The sequence below is a fragment of the Heloderma suspectum genome, chromosome 1 (genome assembly GCF_057233095.1).
Source record: "Heloderma suspectum isolate Gila_16-S chromosome 1, 16-S_ref, whole genome shotgun sequence".
NCBI classification, from domain to species: domain Eukaryota; kingdom Metazoa; phylum Chordata; class Lepidosauria; order Squamata; family Helodermatidae; genus Heloderma; species Heloderma suspectum.
Genome location: NC_139458.1, coordinates 21,895,129 through 21,913,700, shown reverse-complemented (window position 1 = coordinate 21,913,700; position 18,572 = coordinate 21,895,129). Strand labels below are relative to the sequence as shown.

At 40.0% G+C, this 18,572-nt stretch overlaps 1 protein-coding gene across 14 annotated transcripts in view; it reads left to right on the top strand.

Moving 5' to 3' along the window:
• MARK3 (microtubule affinity regulating kinase 3) overlaps nt 1-18,359 on the top strand; it is a 90,095-nt gene extending 71,736 nt beyond the window's left edge. For 5 of the 14 annotated variants that reach the window (XM_084837922.1, XM_084837993.1, XM_084837957.1 and 2 more), the window contains 4 exons: nt 5,581-5,838; nt 9,131-9,157; nt 13,807-13,851; nt 15,739-18,359. In XM_084837922.1, coding sequence (XP_084694048.1) covers nt 5,581-5,838; nt 9,131-9,157; nt 13,807-13,851; nt 15,739-16,084 — 676 coding nt within the window. In that variant the 3' untranslated portion in view covers nt 16,085-18,359. Of the gene's footprint in view, nt 1-4,693; nt 4,859-5,580; nt 5,839-9,130; nt 9,158-12,597; nt 12,886-13,806; nt 13,852-15,738 lie in introns of those variants that run through there. The other 9 variants (XM_084837932.1, XM_084838019.1, XM_084837947.1 and 6 more) reach the window with 7 other exon arrangements.
• The last annotated feature ends 213 nt before the right edge of the window (nt 18,360-18,572 follow it).

Genomic DNA, 18,572 nt, shown 5'->3' with positions numbered 1-18,572 from the left:
GTCCTGCAACTCCCAGCATCCCCCCAGCCACCATGCTGGTTGGGGCATGCTGGGAATTGTAGGACTTTTTTCTGTCTAAACATGCATAGGATCGCATCCTTAATGTGCTTACTTTTGGCTGGGTTGTGCCCATAATTTATTTAATTATTTATTTACTGCATTTCTATACCACCCCATAGCTGAAGCTCTATGGCCTGTCCACAAAAATTAAAACCACAAGTACAACATCAAAACAAAATAAAATATAAAACCATTAAAACTACAGTATAGAAGTTGTGTTATCTGCACAATCTGTATGTAATGTTATGGTGTTCTTGCTCTTGTGGAAAGCAGGATAAAGGGGTTACCTTAATTCTTTGATCTTTTTATAAGTTCCAGGGGTGTGTGTGTGTGTTTATGTAGTGTTGAGCCTCATCCTGAAGCAGAAGGAAAGGAGGTGCAGCCTCCTTTTTTAAAATGTTTTTAAAATGGCGGGAGCGCAAAGACCAAGATCACTAGTCAGAAAATATTTCTATTCTGTTGTGGTGTGCAAAATCCCCCCAAACAATGGGCAGACCTCAAAAGGAGGCTGAAGAAAATGGTCTTATACTGAAAAGCGTTCCCGTAGTTACACATTGTGCATTTCAAATATATCCATTCTTCATCAGAGACTGTAATCCCTTCTTTGTCTCCTGAGTAAGGTGTTCTTTTGTCTGCTGGGAGAGCAACATGTAATATACCAACATGTTGCATCTACAATACGTGCTAAGTGAATTGCTACAATAAGACAGGGGAATAAGATGCGAGATCTTTTTTGCCTTTGAAGAAGGAACATAAATAATTCCAGGTTTTCCATAGCAGGTTACCAGTTTTGCTTTCATTTTTCCACCTTTTCCAATTTTGCTCTCATAGATGTTGGTTCTGGATCTCTGCCTTACTATAGGGCATCCAGGCCAAGTATTTATTTGCTTACAGTATTTTTAGACCACCCTTTATCCTCATGGATACCAGGATGGTGTACAAAGGGCATAATGGAAACTAGTCATACAAAAATTAAAATACAGTAAATGTTATACTGCATTTGTCACTGCTGGAGCAGTCGTAAAACAGAAATCTCTTACAATGGAAAAGTGCTGGAAAGTAACATTAACCCATTTTCCCCAGCTAGTCATCTCTTAAAACCATTAACATTCTGCCTTAGAAATCAAATTCCTTTCTAACTAGCCTCTGATTGCAGCCAGTCCCTCAGCTTGGGAATCACTGCTCCTTTTCTCCCAACATTTTTTTAGTTGAGGAGAGGGCTTACTAAACTGCAGAGAAGCTGCATGCTGTGAAGAAACACTGTGGGAAAGAAAGGAATTAGATCCTTCTCCTGGATGACTAAATTGCAGGCTGTCTCCCACCAGGCCCTGTAATCTATTAGGCAGCCCTCCTCCCACCTATTTTGTTTGTTCGTTATGGTTATATCCTGCTTTTCCTCCAAGGAGCACTGCCTTGGAGCACTCCTCCCATTTTATCCTCACAACAATCCTGTGAGGTAGGTTAGGCTGAGAGTCAATGATGGGCCCAAAGTCACCCATTGCGAGTTCCATGGCCGAGTGAGGACTAGAACCCAGATCTCCCAAGTCCCAGTCCAACACTCTTAACTACCACACTACACCTGGTGCCCTCCATGGTGGCCAGGAATAATAAGAGTTGCAGTCCAATACATCTTGAGGGCTCCAGGTTGGGGAATGCTGCATTAGATAATATGCACTTCAGCAAAGGGCAGGGAGGGGTGGCAGAAAGGAAGCAAGATGAGCAACTTACTCTGAAAGCACAGATAGAAATAGAGTTTTAGCTCCCAAGGAACATCTTAGCTTTAACAAACATTCCCTTGGAGAATTTCATGTGTGTATGTTGAAAGGCAAACGTGGCAGTTGTGAATATTTTTATGAAATCCAGTGCACAAGAGTAGTCTATGGTAAGCTGCTTATAATGTTATTAAAGATTAACAGAATCCTTCAGGGTAATAGAAGGAGAGAAACCTATTCTTCCAGAACTTCCTTTCTCCTGAGTCTGTGTGTCAAATAAGATGCCTGGAATTCGGGATTTTATTTTATTGAGAATCTTGCAATTGTGAACCCCTTTCCATAAAGATGTCTGATCTCAGAACATGTCTAGTTTGTAAGTTTTCAAACCGATAAGTCAAGATGGATGAAATACAACTGCTTGTATTTGAAAGATTGTGGTAGATTTCATAGAAGTTGCAAGATAGTTGAAAATGAACAACAGAGATTCTTCAGAGGAGGAAAGCCTGAAGTATTTTTGTCTCTGAGGGCTGGGCAGAGTAGTTGATAATGTAATTGTCACTAACTGTCTTCTCTGTATTTCATTTTGCTCTGACCTCACTGTTTACTACTCTCCCTTTCCCTAATTGTTGTGGTGTTGGGGCAAAGGACACATGTATTTCTGATTGTACATGCAGAAAAGTAAAGGTTTTATTGTGGTGAATAAGGATAGTAAACTTGCTCAGTATTTGGAAGACGTCCAAATAAACATCTCCTCCACTGGTACTGTCAAAAGAGTCTGTTGCCTTTTAGATGGGCGTTTATCTTTGGGCCGCACCCAAAACATTTTGGTTTGGGTTGTCCTTGGCTACCTTGAATACTGTCATTTATGTCATGAAGAAAGGCATATTGTTAAGACTTCTGTCCAGCTAGTTAATCATTGACTATAAAAGGCAAGAGCTGGTGTAGTGTACTCACTTAGAACCTAAGCTATGAACTGGAAGTCCCTGGTTGGGAGTGGGGAACATGAGGCAAGCTGACTCCTTCACAGCCCCCCCTGCCCTCCCATCTATAATGTGGCTGTCAGTTAACATGCCATGGTCATGATGATGAATAGGTGGCTGGGAGGATTCTTCCCTGTGCTGTTATGTAGTAGAATCGTTAAACTCCTTTCTGTTACCAGGCCATTAGAGAGGATTTGAGTTTTAGTAATATTTTGAAGACTAGCAGGGTAGCCAAACAATGTGTAACAGTAGGAAAAATGCAAGTGAGGGAGGAGAGCTTGATAGGTTGTGAAAAACAGACAAATGGTTGTAGTTCTAAGGTACATGATGGACAGGGTTTAAATATTTAACCAAACATGCTTAGTGTAGTACTTGCACAGAATTGCACATTAATCATAGTTGTCATTATTGGGTAGCTAATGATTTCTATAGTGAATTTTAATTTTTAAGAGAGACCTGTTTTTCCATGAGGAGAACTCACAATTAGCATTAGCAATGCTGTAGTAGCTGTCTCATTTGCCTTGCACAGTCAGGAGAAGATAACACACAGGCAGCATTCACATGTGATGTTAAACCATCTTTCCCTAACCACGTGCCCTCCAGATGTTTTGGACTATAACTCCCATCCTCCCTCAACTTTGGCTATGCTGGCTAGGGTTTATGGGAGTTGTAGGGCAAAACGTCTGGAGGGCTACATGTTGCCCACCCTGGTTTAGTGTTACGTGCATGAGCCTCAGGCCAACTTCAAATTGTGGTTAATGATCCTGGCTAGTTTCAGTAAACCATAGTTAATACTAACCACAGTTCCTGGTTCCATTCGTTAAAAATGAAAACAAAAGCCTCTGATCTCACAGCCATGCCAGGGGAGTGGAGGAGCACATGAGCCCGAAGCTCATCCATGTAATGCTAAACTGTGGTTTAGCATTGTGTGCAAATGCAGCCAGTAATGAGGTTCTCGTGAACAGTGAAATGACAGCAGATCACATAGTTTTTTTAGTTGATGTAGGATAGTGTAGTGACAGTGTGGCACATATGGGTAACCAAGAGGCCACAGGCAGCCCGCAGAGGTCTTCCTTGTGGCCTACTTGTATGCCCCAGCAACTGCCACCAGCAAATTTTCCCCTGCTGCTCAGCTGAGTGGCAGGCTTTGTGGAGCATCATTTATGATATGATAGGGAGGAAAGCACATGGGGATGACTCTCACTGCACACCACTCTCCCCGTCATAATCATGCTACACCTAGCCTGCAAGTACAATTGATATGGGGATGGTGGCCAACAGCGCGTCATCCCTGTACACCTCCCTCCCCATTAAATCATGCAACTGCTCCTGCTCAGCTGATTTGTCCTAGGTACAGCTTTTCCTAGTGCCAATCAGCTGAGGAAGGAGGCACAGTGAGATCTCAGCATGTGGGGGACTGAGATGAGGAGAGAGGCAATCATGTCATCCTCAGGGACAAAAAGGTTGCTCACCCCTGGTCTATCTGTGGCCTCATCTACAAGGCCAGATTTACAGTAATCAATAATAGCCAAACAAGGAAGGGGGTACAGCTCACAGGTGTTCATGTTTGCGTGCACAAGGTCCGAGGTTCAATCCCTGGCATCTTCAGTTTAAGGTTCTTATGTAGCAGAGCTAGGAGCGACCTCTGCTTGGGATCTTGGAGAGCCTCTGCTGGTCAGAATCGACAGCACGGGGCTGGATGGACCATTGGTTTGGCTTGGTTTAAGGCAACTTTATATGTTTGTGACTAGCAAGAAAAACATATCCTTGGTTGTGTTCCTTTAACCCCTGGCTGGTTTGATTGTGAATGAGTATTTGGCCAAAATGAAAGACGTTTGTGGGAGAAAGGTGTTTGCTTTTTACTACACAGTGGTTTGCATGTTTGTCAATGGTCCATCATACTATTCTTTCTGCCTTTGCCTAAACCCAACTCTCTCGCAGCCTGACTGAAATGTTCAGTTATCCAGCTATCCCTGATAAAGTTTATACCACATCCTCCACCATTGTTCGGCTGCGACATCAGAAGTCGATGTCCATGTCGGCCTCTGTTCACGCAAAGATGATGTTACCTCCAGTAAACAATGGCACAGATAACATCAGGTCTATGTAAGAAATGCTGACATTATTGTGAAACTAACTGGTATCCATTGCTGCTTAACTCTGTGCTATGGAACTTTTAGTCATAGATAATGCTAGAAAACTATATTACCTATAGATGTGTTTTTCCCCTGTTCTTGTTAGTTATGTTTGTCTTGTGGTCAAGGTTGTTTGTGATGTCATCCCTTCTTAATGAACATCTTCCTTTAGCACTGTCAGAAGTCTTCCTTCTACCCTGCGAAATATTGTAATCTGTATTGTAATATTGTATAGCTTCAGAAAATATTAGCATTAATATTTTAAAATAGAGTCTCTTTGTGGAAGTTTTTCTCCTGCAAAGATATTCTCAAATTATCAACATGGGTAGAGAGTGAAGAAAAGGAAGATTCTTACATTCATATTTATAGAAGGAAGCTGCATTTGATCCTCCTTTCCTTTCTTGCATTAGTTTTTTCATTTAAAAGAATCCATATAAAGTCTGCTTGGGCTGAGCTTTTTCCCCTCTGTAGAGATTTTTAGATTACCTTTTTCCTCCTACTGCGTTTATATTGTAAAAAATTATGAATAATTGATGTGCTGAAATAATACTCCCTCTAAATTGTAATCTGCAAACTTTTTGTGCTGTACTGTAGAGGTACATCATGTTCTTTGTAAACATGTACTGTGTTGGTTTTGCGAAGAGTTGAGTTTCTGCAGATAATTTTTTTAATTCACCTGTGATCTTATTTTAGCACTGTTCCTGACCAAAGGACACCAGTTGCTTCAACTCACAGCATCAGCAGTGCAGCAACACCTGATCGCATCCGTTTCCCAAGAGGAACTGCCAGTCGTAGCACTTTCCATGGCCAGCTCCGAGAACGGCGGACTGCCACTTACAATGGACCCCCTGCCTCGCCCAGTCTGTCTCATGAAGCAACGCCGCTTTCACAGACGCGAAGTAGGGGCTCCACTAACTTGTTCACTAAGTTGACGTCAAAGCTGACAAGAAGGTATGCATTTTTTAAAGCATTAGGACAGAATTCTGCTTAGCGCAGGCATTTCACGCCAGGAACATAATCTAGCCATGTTTTCAGTTTTATGTGTCCATTTCTCTTTTCTGCAATCTGCAACTCTAGGTATAAAAAGAGCCTTTTTAAAAAAGGTACATGAGTTTCAGTCGAAGTAAGCTTGTAACATTTGCCTTTTTCTCTCAAACCTATATGAGCGCTCCCTTCAAATGGGTAATGTTGTGAGCTCTTACCCTGCAAAGAGGATCGCAGTTTGCATGGTTGATCCATACATTAAAAAGGTGGAGCTACCAAAGCTGGTTTAAACTGACCCATCTTAAAATGGCCAGAAATACTAAGGAACAGTGGTCTGCTATAACACTGAGCAACGTAACAAGCCGGTGACTGAAGTTTTAACTCGGGAAGTCTCATTGACAGAAGACTCAACCGAAGCTTGCTTCAGCCTCATGCATGATGCAAGCTTTTTTTCCCCCTCTCTCACACCCACTTGCCAGTGTAAAGCCAGCTGAACATTTCAGGAGTCTTGACCCTTTGAAGGCTAATCCAGTCAGCAGCTTCCCATACTCCTGCTTCAGCTCTGTAGAGTACACCCCGGAGGATGAAAAATGTCTCATGGTGAGAACAAGGAGTCAGACGGCTTTAGAGACTTTGTCAGAAGTTTCAAGAGTTACTAGAGAGACGGAGGCAGATTACCAGCACTGGTGCTGGTATATGAGAGAGTTGAGGGTGTTGTTACCAAAATGAGAAATGGAGACCTGTAAATTCCTGATATTTATACTTGCTAGTGGGCTTTTGCTTGGTTAGAGTTACAATTGTATTTTTTTTTTTTTCAGATCATGTCAAAAGCAGGGATGGTCTGACAGGCATCGGTCTCTGTTTAGAACAGGGTTCATTACAGGGAAGTGCCCATTCAGGAGGCCCATGTTTAAAAGGTTCATGCGTGCAACTAATTAACTGAAGGGGGACAGGGGCCGTAGCTCAGTTGTAGAGGACATGCTTTGCATGCAAAGGGCCCCAAGTCCAGTCTTGGGCATCTCTAGCTAGAAAGGGTCTCAAATAGTAGGACTGGAAAAGACATCAGCCTGAGAGCATGGAGAGCCACTGCCAGTCAGAGATGACAATACTGATTCACTGAACTTTTCTCATGTTTGTTGTGACAGTGTTAACTGAAGGAAACATTGAGCTGTCTTTCTCGAAGCCAGTGTTGCTGGACCACTGAGGCATATTTTGCTCAGTCCTTGGTAGTTCACCTTAGTATTTAATATTATTTGTTTATTTGTACTGCCTTTCCAAAAACATCACCAAGGCGGTGTACAACAATCAAACAAAACAGCAATAATAGCATAACAATATAAAAATCAGCAATAAAACCACATTAATACTATTGTATAGCCCTACAATATTAATCCTTGTCCACACTCCACAGATTTCACAGTCCATGCAAGTCTAGCATCTGTGTCTGAATCTAGTGAATGGAGCAGGGGGTGGGGGGTAGGGAAGCCTGTATAAAGCATCTCATACATCTGGGTGGCAGGGAGGGCTAATTTAGGTAGGGCACATGGTAATTGAAGGAGCCCTGTGGATGAGCTCTGGGGCCACCCTAGTTAGTTTCGGTGACTTTCCTAAACACAAGACGAGACTTCCTAGAAGGAGCTTCTGTTATTCCAAGGTTTGTCAGGTAGACACTGCATTCATAATGCAATTATAGACTGGAGTGTTCAAAGTTTGATTCCTAAAATGACACTATCTAATCAGCTGGAATTTTGTTGTAGCCAATAGTTCTGTTTTAGGGACTTCCAAGTACTCTACAGATAGCCATCTTTCCTTATCGAAGGCTTTGCAGTCCTAATTTTCCCATGTGCGTTATTTCTTGCTGAAATGCCAGTTACTCATTCCAGAAAACACCAATTTTGTGCTCACAGTACAAATTTCCCAAAATTAAGATTTATTTGTATTTATTTACAGTATTTCTGTACTGCCTATTTACAACATTCTCTAGGCAGTTGACAATAAAGTTTTAAAACATAAAAACAACATGGATTTGTGATTTTATCCTTAGGTAACAGAAAAGGGGAGGCGGAGAAGCAGTTTAAGGAAATGTACCGGAGGGGAATGGAGATGGACAGGGAATTGTGTTCAGTACAAACCCCAAGTCCCGTTCCTGTGGACCCACCCACCCCCCGGCAATTTTTGCAGCCCCTGCCACTTCCCCTGTTGCTGTCGCCTCATTTGCTGCTGAGGTTGTGTACGAGCACAAGCACGCTTCTGGAAGCCTCCCAGAAGCGTGATTGAGCTTGTGAACAAGGTGCACACATACGCACGCCATGTTTCAATACCGAACATTCGGCCCTGAGGTGCGACCCCTGGTGGGTTCCAGCGGGGAGCAAAGCAGCCCCCCAACCCTCTGAAGTTGCCCATCCCTGTCCTAGAGCATAAGTTCAGTTTTCTTTCTAGCCTCCAAGGCTTAAAAAGACATTGCATTGGATCCAGATAATCCTCCCGTAGAAGGCAATGAGTGGAAGCTGACTTTCCTGTCTCTTCCTCTCCAGACCAGTCTCCAAAGACCCCCCCCCCCAAATGTTCCCTGAGTATGGGGGACTCTGCTGAGTGGGGTGGCCTATTGCACAGGAGACAGAGGGAATTTATGGAAAACTGGGTGGAGACAAGTTCTGTGTGTGGAGTAGACGGTGTTTCTGCCCAGTTTTCCACAAACTTCCTCTTCCTTCCACAGGCCTCTGCATTATGGCCCACCCCACTCAGCAGACTCCCCCACCCTGAGGGAGCATGTGGGGTGGGGGGGACTCCGGGCACTGGTGGGGAGAGGAGTGAGCGGGAAAGTCAGCTTCTGCCTGTCTCCTGTGGGCAGATACTGGATCCAACCCATCGTTTTCAAGCTTTCCTCCAGAATGGAAAGGACTAGAAATGCTAATTGTCCTCAGTAATCCAAATTATACCCATTGCATATAGGCCGCCCTAATGTAATCAAGTCTTCACTTTATTCCCAGATTTAGAAAAAAGAAGCGATGGGAGGGGATTCCCAGGTTTTCAAGGGAGGGACTGAATGAGTACTAGGAGCATTTGAGGTGATTTCTCTTAACATTGAAGACCTATCCATTCCAATAACCATTCTTTATTTCCAGAGTGAATTTGAAAGTGTTATTTCCATATTTCATTGAGCTACTGTTACCATTCTGTCTCACATGTTGTATGGATTTTCAATTTATTTCATACCAACACATTTTGTTAATTATTATTTTGGCTTAATTTCTTTTAGAAACATGTCATTCAGGTTTATCAAAAGGTAGGATTTTATTTATATTTTAAGAACCAGCTCTCGCAATTAACATTCAATTTGGCTTTCTAGCCTTGGTTTTTCTTTAAAACAAAAATTGAAACAAAACTAAACTTTCTGCTGAGAACTAAATACTCTTCATGTACCCAAGATAAGAAGAAAAATCATTAACTAATTATAATCCCTATGGATCTCTGGCACCTGAATAATGAGATGCAAAGCATGCCTTGTGCGCTCTACTTACTTTGATAGCACCAAAAATAATTTTGTTCTTATACTAATACACCTAGCATGCTTATGGTTGAAAAATGATATGTTTAGTAATATTGATTAAAAGTATAATACAAAGGTAAGTAACTCGCTGTTTGCTTTATCAATCTTAGTTTTAATTTAAGAGCCTTGTCAATTTATTTACTACTGTTCATAATATATTTGGAACCTAGTCCTAGGTTTTTATTTTTGTAAAAATACAAATAATGATACAATGAATATTGATACGAAGTCAGAACTATAAACCTCTTTCTTGATAGCAACATGCTTGAATGAACTCTTCATTCATAGTTCTGGAATGGAAATAGAAAATTTCTCTACTCCTTGAGGGACGGAAAATTATTAAAAACGGCCATGTTGGAGGCAGGACCTCCACTGCTTACTTTGTGTGTGTGTGTATAGGAGGTGTAGGAGTATTTATAATTAGCCTGCAGTGTTTGAGAACTAGCTACTGAACCTCAAACTGGGTCAGGCATTTATATGCTGAGATAATAGTAGATCAAGCGAAGTGCAAGGAATACGTTGCAAGCCAACGTAAAGGAATGGCATTGCACTCTCCAGTTTCTAGAGGATTTAACACACACCTCACTATGAATGAGTACAGTTAGTATCAGTAGGTTTGGAGACTCTTTGCCATTCACAGAGCTGCTCAAATTAGGACTAAGGTGTGAGGCATCTTTGCTTATACCTGTTGGGTCACTCCGAACCAACCAATATGCAGGTGATGCGATGCACATGATACAGCACTCCAAAACAAAACAAATGACCACCAGTACTGCATCCAGTTGCTGGGTCACTGTGCTCACTCCCCTCCAGCCAATGATCTGCTGTGGTTTTGAGAGTTCAGATTTGCATTTGATGTTCCTCTGTCACTGAGAGCTTTCACATTTATTTTCGTGAAGAGTTTAGCTCTGTATGAGAGTCTCATGAAATGCCTGTAGAGCTGTCTCCATTGAGTGATTCAGGCAATCCCAATGTACGTAAGCATCATGGTGTTCATCGCAGCTCCTTGAGGCTCTCAGCTGTGATCCCCACAGACCAGGAGATGCAGTAATGACTAGATAATTTGGCTGCACATTTCAGACCAGCTTCTGACGTGCCATAGCTATAGGGCAAGGTCATCAGAGGAAGCACAAGAGCCTCACACTTCCCAGTGAAATTGCACAAGCCCCTAGTAAAAGCATCCCCCCCATTTTCTGTCACATCCAGAGTCACTCTCAAATTGAAGGCAAGTTCTCTCTAGACACTGCCAGCTCTTTGATTTTTATGAAAGAGCTAATCTACAACCGACTTGTAGTCCTCCAGATGATTTGGCCTAAAAACTCCCATGATCCCTCACCATTGGCTGTGCTGGTCAGGGCTGATGGGAGTTGTATGCTAAAACATCTGGAGGGCCACAGGTTGCCCACCCTTGATCTAGAGGGAGTTAGCTACTCTTTAGCGCACACTTAAATAGCTAAATAAGAATGGTAAAGTGATGTGCTTTCCTGATCTTTCCATGCATGCTTATGTGTGGAGTGGTGATTTTAATCTGGAAAATTACTGTTCCTTGATTAAATCAGGAATAAATGTATATGATCTTTGGAACATTTCATGGCTTAGAATTGTTGCAGATTCACTGAATTTGTTACAGTAAATCAATTGATGTTAAAATTTGGATTCCAAAACTAGATTTTTTAAATTTCATATTTATCAGTTTAGAGGCAGTTGTGAATTGCAACAATTCCTAAAATGTGTGATTACCATTCAGAGAAATAAATACAAAAATGCAGTGTAGTATCTCTGAACATATAAGAATCCTGTTTCATCCTTTTAAGACTAGATGAGGCATCTCTACATTGTCGGTACAATTCAGATGCTGTTGTTGCTTATACAACTTGCATTACTTTGGGCTCTCAGGTGACCACCTAGGGTTACTTCCATGCATTTTCCCCATGCGGTGTCTGCTTTTTTGTAATGGATACATAAAGTTCACCATAGCCCTGGCTTGTGTTACATTACATTGAATGTTTTGTCACCACACACTTCATTCCGTTATGTATATTTCACTTGTGCTGTTTGATAGCTTGAATCTTCTGAAAATACCTGAAAAGGCCTGCTGACAGCCTTAACATAATTTTAATGACGTTTACAAAGCATCTCTGATAGTAGTACCTGGAAGCACCCTTGTGATGAACTAAAACATTCTCAAGCTTTTGTATATAACTTTTGATACTGAACAAATTTTGAAAAGTGGTTTGTTTTGATATTATTTATATCTATATAAATACTATGCACGCTTATCCCACCTTTCCAAACAGTTCAAGGCAGCTAACAAAGAAAAAGAAAGGCTGTAACATACCAAAGTACAATAAAACACAAAAACATCATTACTTAAAAGAAGCAACAGAGAAGCAAAACCCAGAAATAGACAATAAGAACAGCAGTAAAACCAGTCAACCAAAGTCCACTAAAAACTCCTAACAAGCAAGGGTCCATCTAAAAAGAGTTCTTCACACTATCCTAAAATATTAGTTGTCATCCTAAAATATTTTTTTTATAAAATATGACATATCTGATTCTCTTTTGAATTCTTCATGATGTTTTTAATTATTTCAAAACATTTATCATGTAGTACACACTTGTCAGCTATAAAAGTATATATTCGTATAGATTATATTCAGCCAGTACTGAATTGTCAGACGTCACTTCATTAGCTTAAATGAAATGCAGATATATGCGATAGTATCTGTTTGTATAAGTGGCAACTGCAGTATAATGCTCATGAAAGCCATCTGTTTTTGTGGGCCTCTGTGTCAGTTTTGCCATTTTAAAATCCTGTTGGACCTTGCTGAGTTGGTTGACCACTTAATGTTCTTGCTGTTACTAGTTGATACCTTACTGGTACAAATTCCTTTACATAATTCAATAGATAAACAATGGATTATGGGGTAAGATTGTATTCAACATTTTGTACTTGTCTCTGACCATTTTCCAGTATATTTCAGTTTTCTAAAAGACAATATAAATGAATGGAGGGAATTCAGTCTGTGCTTTTGTGCCCCATTAGAATTCAGTACTTCTGCTATTACAGTGTTAAGTAGCTATTGAATTGCTCAGTAGAGTGCCACTGGCAAATTTTCTTGAAATTTACATTCATTTGAAGGTGTACAGCACATAGTGATATAAATTCTTTGCAGACTTGGCACGCTGTGCTGCATAGACAGAAGTATACAGAACTGCAAAGAGAAGTGGTGTACTTCTCACAAAGTTGTGGAATTATTCCAACTCCACCAAGTATGTGTGCAATGTGTTAGATTTGTGTACTGCTTACTTTGCATGTCCCTGTGCATAAAGATTTCCCAGTGCATAATTTCACTTACGTGCTCTTGAGTTAATCAGAACTCCTTATCAAGTTAATTTAAATTCCACAGAGGGCCACTAGGGTGACACTGAAATTAAGTACTGGGATAAGATCTGTATAAAGACTTTTCATTCCCAAAGTACTTTTAAGTTCAGCATTTCTGAGTAAGCTAAAAATGTTAGATGGAGCGAAGCTCACAGTGCAGAAAGAGGATTTTCAACTATTCTTTTGGTTAGGAACACAATGCTGAAAATCACATCAATAAGCAGATGTTAATTTTATACAGGAACTTGAAGATACTGGGGTTTGTTTGTTGTGCACATGGCATTCCTTAGGAAACATTTGGAAAGTGAATGAGATTCTTTCATTCCAGTTTGTCTTCAAATTTTCTTCCCACCCCTCCCTGCAACAGTTGAAAAGCATCTTTCTTGCACTATTTCTGTTTCTTTTAAAAGATTTATTCTTGACAGGTAAGGCAGAAGAATGCTAAGTGGATGGAGTTATGTAGTGATTAAAATTTCTAGCTGGAAACTCTGTGTTAATATCTGAGAGGCTGTGGGTAGCAGTTATCAATTGATCATGAGATGAGGCCATTTATATATTGATGGAAAGATGAAAGCCTGGAAAATCCTGAAAATAATCATAGACCTTTAACTAGTATATTGTGAGCTAAAGTGAATTTCTGAGTGCTTTAATTTATTTTTCTTCCTGTCTAAGGGCTCCTTTATATGAGCAGCCAAATCCTTACATGTCCTTTCTGGTATCACTAGAATCCTTTTGAGGATTACACATAGCTCTCTTCTTGTGTATCAATATATAGCCCTAATAGCAACCATTTGAGGCTTCCAAATATATTTTATTTGGACAAAGGCATGTTGGATATCCTGAGTCTACTGATTATTTCAGTGTTTAAACCCAAGCACTTAATTGCAATTAATTTGAGTGAGATCTCGCTGTGCAGTGTTCTGCCAACATTATTCATGCTAGTGTAAGATTTGTCTTCTCTTTCCTGCTTTCTTTGTGCTTCGGCATTGGTTTCATTGAGGCTCCCGACTGAATATGAGAGGAACGGGAGATATGAGGGCTCAAGGTGAGGGCAATTATTTTCTGCTTAAAATGTTAACTTAGATTGAGTTAAACTCTTTCTCCACTCCTTCATAGTGGCATAGACAGTAGAACACTGGTGGCAGTATCCTTCGCTTAACAAATATGTAAAACCAAGATTGCCTCCTATCTGCAAAGCTGTGATTAAATCACTTAAATTACATGAATCTGACTTCTCATGCATATACACACACCATCTCCCATCCATGGCAAAATTCTATCTTACAGCTGTAATGGTTGAGAGAGCCAGGAGAGTACTGGACTGTTGTAAAAGGAGGCATCCCTGTTTAGTCTCCAATTGTGACTGAATGGAACTTCCTTCCATTTCCTATTAGAGAATGGCATATGCATTAAAAAAAAAAAAAAGTTTGGGTTTGAGGAAGATACATTTTTATTTAGCTACCACACTCTAGCACATAAACCAGTTCATGTGACTAAGACTTAATCACAGAAATGTCTATAAGAGGGCCTTGGTTTTGAATGGTGAGTTCATTTACCTACAGAGGTTCTATTTCATTGATTTTTTTTAAATGGGATTAATTATACTGGGATCCAGGTGTTGGGTTACTCAGTTGGGTACTTCTCCTCTCTTGGGCACCAGTTGAACAATATTATTTCTGGAAATGTTTCAAGCTGTGCGCACAAAGCTTACGCTACCAGATAACTTTTTTCCTAAAGAGAAGGAAGCTTGGAGACTACCTGTCTTCAAGGAATCAGGGCCACTAATTCACAGCTTGAAGCAGAAGAGCAATATGAAATTCTAGACTTCTCATTTACAACTTTTCCAAGAAGGTTAGGGGGAACTGGGATGCAAAGGCAACAATATGGGGATGTGTTTTTTATTTATTTCATATAGACCCAAATGTGTTTTTCACCAAAAAGGCTGTGGTCCACAGAACTGTGAGCAAAATCCGTTCCATGGCTGCTAATCTGTTTGTGCTTAGCTCACTTACTAGATCACAGCCATGATCTTTGATTGTATGCTTTAGTTCCAATAACTGCAGTTATTAGAACTAAAGCATATTATTATAACAAAAGATAATGGATCTTTTTGTCACTAACACCTTTGTTTTGTCTGCACACAATGTTTAGCAATTTTATAATAAATGTGTTGTTAACTTCATGATTTGCTCTGGAGGTAAACATAACTGGCAGTTTTTACCCATAGTTATTAGTACTTTACAGAAAAGGTGATCATTTTTTACTTTTAATTTGTAGGAAAGTGGGAAGTCATTTTGAAAGTCTTGAGTCAAAGGCAGTAAAGGTCTTAAGGGACTTTTCTGGTAGGATTTTAGCATATGTAGTGCATTCATGGTGAAGTTTCTGTACCTTGTGTTGGGAAGACTGAATTCATGGTAGGGGATATGCAAAACTCACCATTAAAAACCCACCCCAGTATTTAAATTCTATATTTGGAGTATTATGCAGGTTTGGCATATTTGCTTGCCTGCATCTACAAAATTTTGGATAGGCAAGCGTACATGTTTGGCACCCCATAAGGGTGGGAAGTGGTTTGTGGGGGAGGATGATTTGGAGCAGAAAAGCAGCATTGCTGGGAAATAGTTAAACACCACTACTGCCACTTCTCCATTTAACACCTCTTCCTACCAAAGCTGCTTTCTAGGGGAGAAAGTGACCCTTTGTGGTGAGTGACATGTATTGCATATAACATCTAGTTAGCTTTAGCTTTCTAGGACTCTCTCTATTCAAATGTTGCTAAGCACTAATGGGAGCTTTTAATCGCAGTGGGGATTGGTACCAGTCACTAAGAGAACATGCTTAATGCATGCTGCAGAAGACAGTGGCTTTTACTAACATAACTTCCAAGGAAATTGGTTCATCTGGTGAATACTAAACCCTGATTTCCTTTCAGTCGTAATGTGGCTGTTGATCAGAAGGATGACAACAAGGAAGCCAAGCCCCGTTCACTACGATTTACTTGGAGCATGAAAACCACCAGCTCCATGGATCCGAATGATATGATGAGGGAAATTCGTAAGGTCTTGGATGCCAATAACTGTGACTATGAACAGAGGGAGCGTTTCTTGCTTTTCTGTGTCCATGGGGACGGCCATGCAGAAAACCTCGTGCAATGGGAGATGGAGGTGTGTAAGCTGCCAAGACTGTCACTGAACGGAGTTCGCTTTAAACGGATATCGGGAACATCCATAGCTTTTAAAAACATTGCTTCCAAAATTGCGAATGAATTAAAGCTGTAATGAGAAGAGCAATCAAGTTTGTAAATTTAAAGTAGCAATTTCAAGGGTTTTTCTGTTTGTTTTTTTTGAGAACTCCAACAAATGTATAGAATAATATTTAGGGCAATAACTTCTGCATCTTCTGAATCATGATATTAAAACAAACAGTGGAGACAAGCTGCTGAGGTGGGAGGGAGAGTTGGACTTTTTTTTTATAAGTGCACTACAGCATTAAAGTTGCCTACTATGTAAAATATTATTCCCTTCTGCTTTATTTCCATTGCTCTGAGTCTTGGCGAACAATCTGAAACACACAATATATACATTTGAATATTCCTCCTGTTTGTGTGGATGTGTGAATGTACAGTATGTGTGTAATTAAAATATAAAAGTATTATATGTAAAAGAATTCATTTATAGCATCAGAGCTGTACCAGTACCTCCTTTTGAGGCTAATTTTGGTGCTAAAGTTTGAAATGGCCAAGGTGGGAAAACTTGAGAATACTTTAAAATAACTGACTACTTAACCAGTACATGCAGGTTTTACAGTTCTCTGCTATGCTTAAGATTAGCGTGAAGGATTTGGGTTTATGGTTGTTGAACATTATTCCTGTATTTTTTTTAATTTGCTCTCATGAGGTAATTTAAAACTCATGTTTTTTTCCAAGTCTTGCATTCTTTCTCCCACCTATTTATTATTATTTAAGTCTGGAATCAAATTAAAACTACACATTTGTGATAATTAAAATTGTGGGGAAATGCTTCAATTTTTTTCATTTTCCTTACTAAGTAGAAGTTGAGCATTTTTATCCTCGAACTTTTCACTTAAAGGTTTTTACTTGTACAAATTACAATTTTTGTGATTGTATTTTAGACAGCTTTGCTCTTGCAGAGCTCCTATTCATTTTAGTGGGGCTAGTACAGGGAAGCTTTCTGGTGGACTTCACCCTTTCTCAGCCCAGAGAACTGAAGTGATTTCTGCACCTATGTTGCCTTTTAGTACTTTATGTTGTGGTAGAAAGATATGTTTAACTTCAGACTTGCTGGAACTTGTCCCTTGTTAATGACATTTTCAGTGTGTCAGAAGTTCCTATGGTTATACAGCTGGGCAGATTAGCCAATAAAGAACACAAGTGAGAGAACTCTTGAATACCAATTGATGGCAACATTCTAGTAAGAATTTCTTATGATTAAAAATCCTGACTGACGTTAAACAAACAAACCCCCTTGAAAAAAATGTTGTGAAGAAAGTACCTATGTCTGTTCCAGTCAGTTTCTATGTTCTAAATCAGCCTTCTTCCACTGGGTGCCCTCCAGATGTATTGGGCTACAAATCCCATAATCCCCAGCCAGCATGGCCATCTATCTTCTCGTGGCCCAAGCTTCTCAGCAGTGATCAGTGGCCTAAACTTAAACTCTCTCTAATTATCTAGTCTTTGTTCACCAACTGTAAAGTATTGCACCCCATACAGGAGATCGCGTTCTTGAAGTCAAAAAATTATTGAAAAGAGAACTTTTGTTTTTTGCTTGTCAACACAAAGTTGCTTGTGATGATCTCCTTGATATCATCATATACATATCTAAAGATTCTGCACTCATGCACACACACCATATTCTGTGACCAGGAAACTCAGTTTACAACTGGAAACAATTCTGCAAATCTGTATAGGTTTATATGCTTTGTTTTCTTGCAGATACGGGGATTTTGCAGAGCTTCACATCTAAATATTTTTAGTCACGTTGCACCAGGGCTAGGACAGAGACTATAAGGGCATTCGGTATTAGTTGTTGTGTTGGGTACAAAGTCCAATCCCTGCCTTTATCTAGGCTCTGTTTTCTGAACCTTTGAAAGTATTTGAAAGTATTTGACCAAATACTTTCAGACTTTCTGTGAAATCTTGGTTTCTAGAAACCTCCTTTAATTAAAAAAAATCCTGAAATTAATAAGATCTAGCGTTGCAGGCTATATTCTGTGTTCACAGCTGCATAGATTCTCTATATCCACTTGCCTTTTTAAGAACCCAGATGCAACCAACCTATTCCACAAATTGCTAGCCAGCTTTCCTAGTGGTCTCTACTAAGCTGGTGGTGTCATGTCTGAGTCAAACCATAGGAGGGCATCATCTTGTTACTCTTGCTGATTGTATCAATGTCTTCCATTAGTTACATTTGATATGGGCTTAATTATCTTTCCATTATTTTGTATGTAGTCTCATTTGATTTCGCAGTTATGACCCTGGTCTAGCAAAGAGGAGCTTTGTTTAAAAAAAAAAAAACACCACCTGTTTAAAATGCAGTGAGTTACATCATAATACATCATCTTGATGGATTCAACTTGGGTTTGACTGAGGTTGCTAATACAGAATACCAAATGTTTCAGATCAGCTCTCGCTTCTGTGTAACTCTTCCTTGATACCTTGTAAGCATGTTATACTAGTTAAAAGATCATTTTCACTATAGGAGAGTATACAATGTCTGATTTAACACATTCTGTATAGTGGTGTAACTG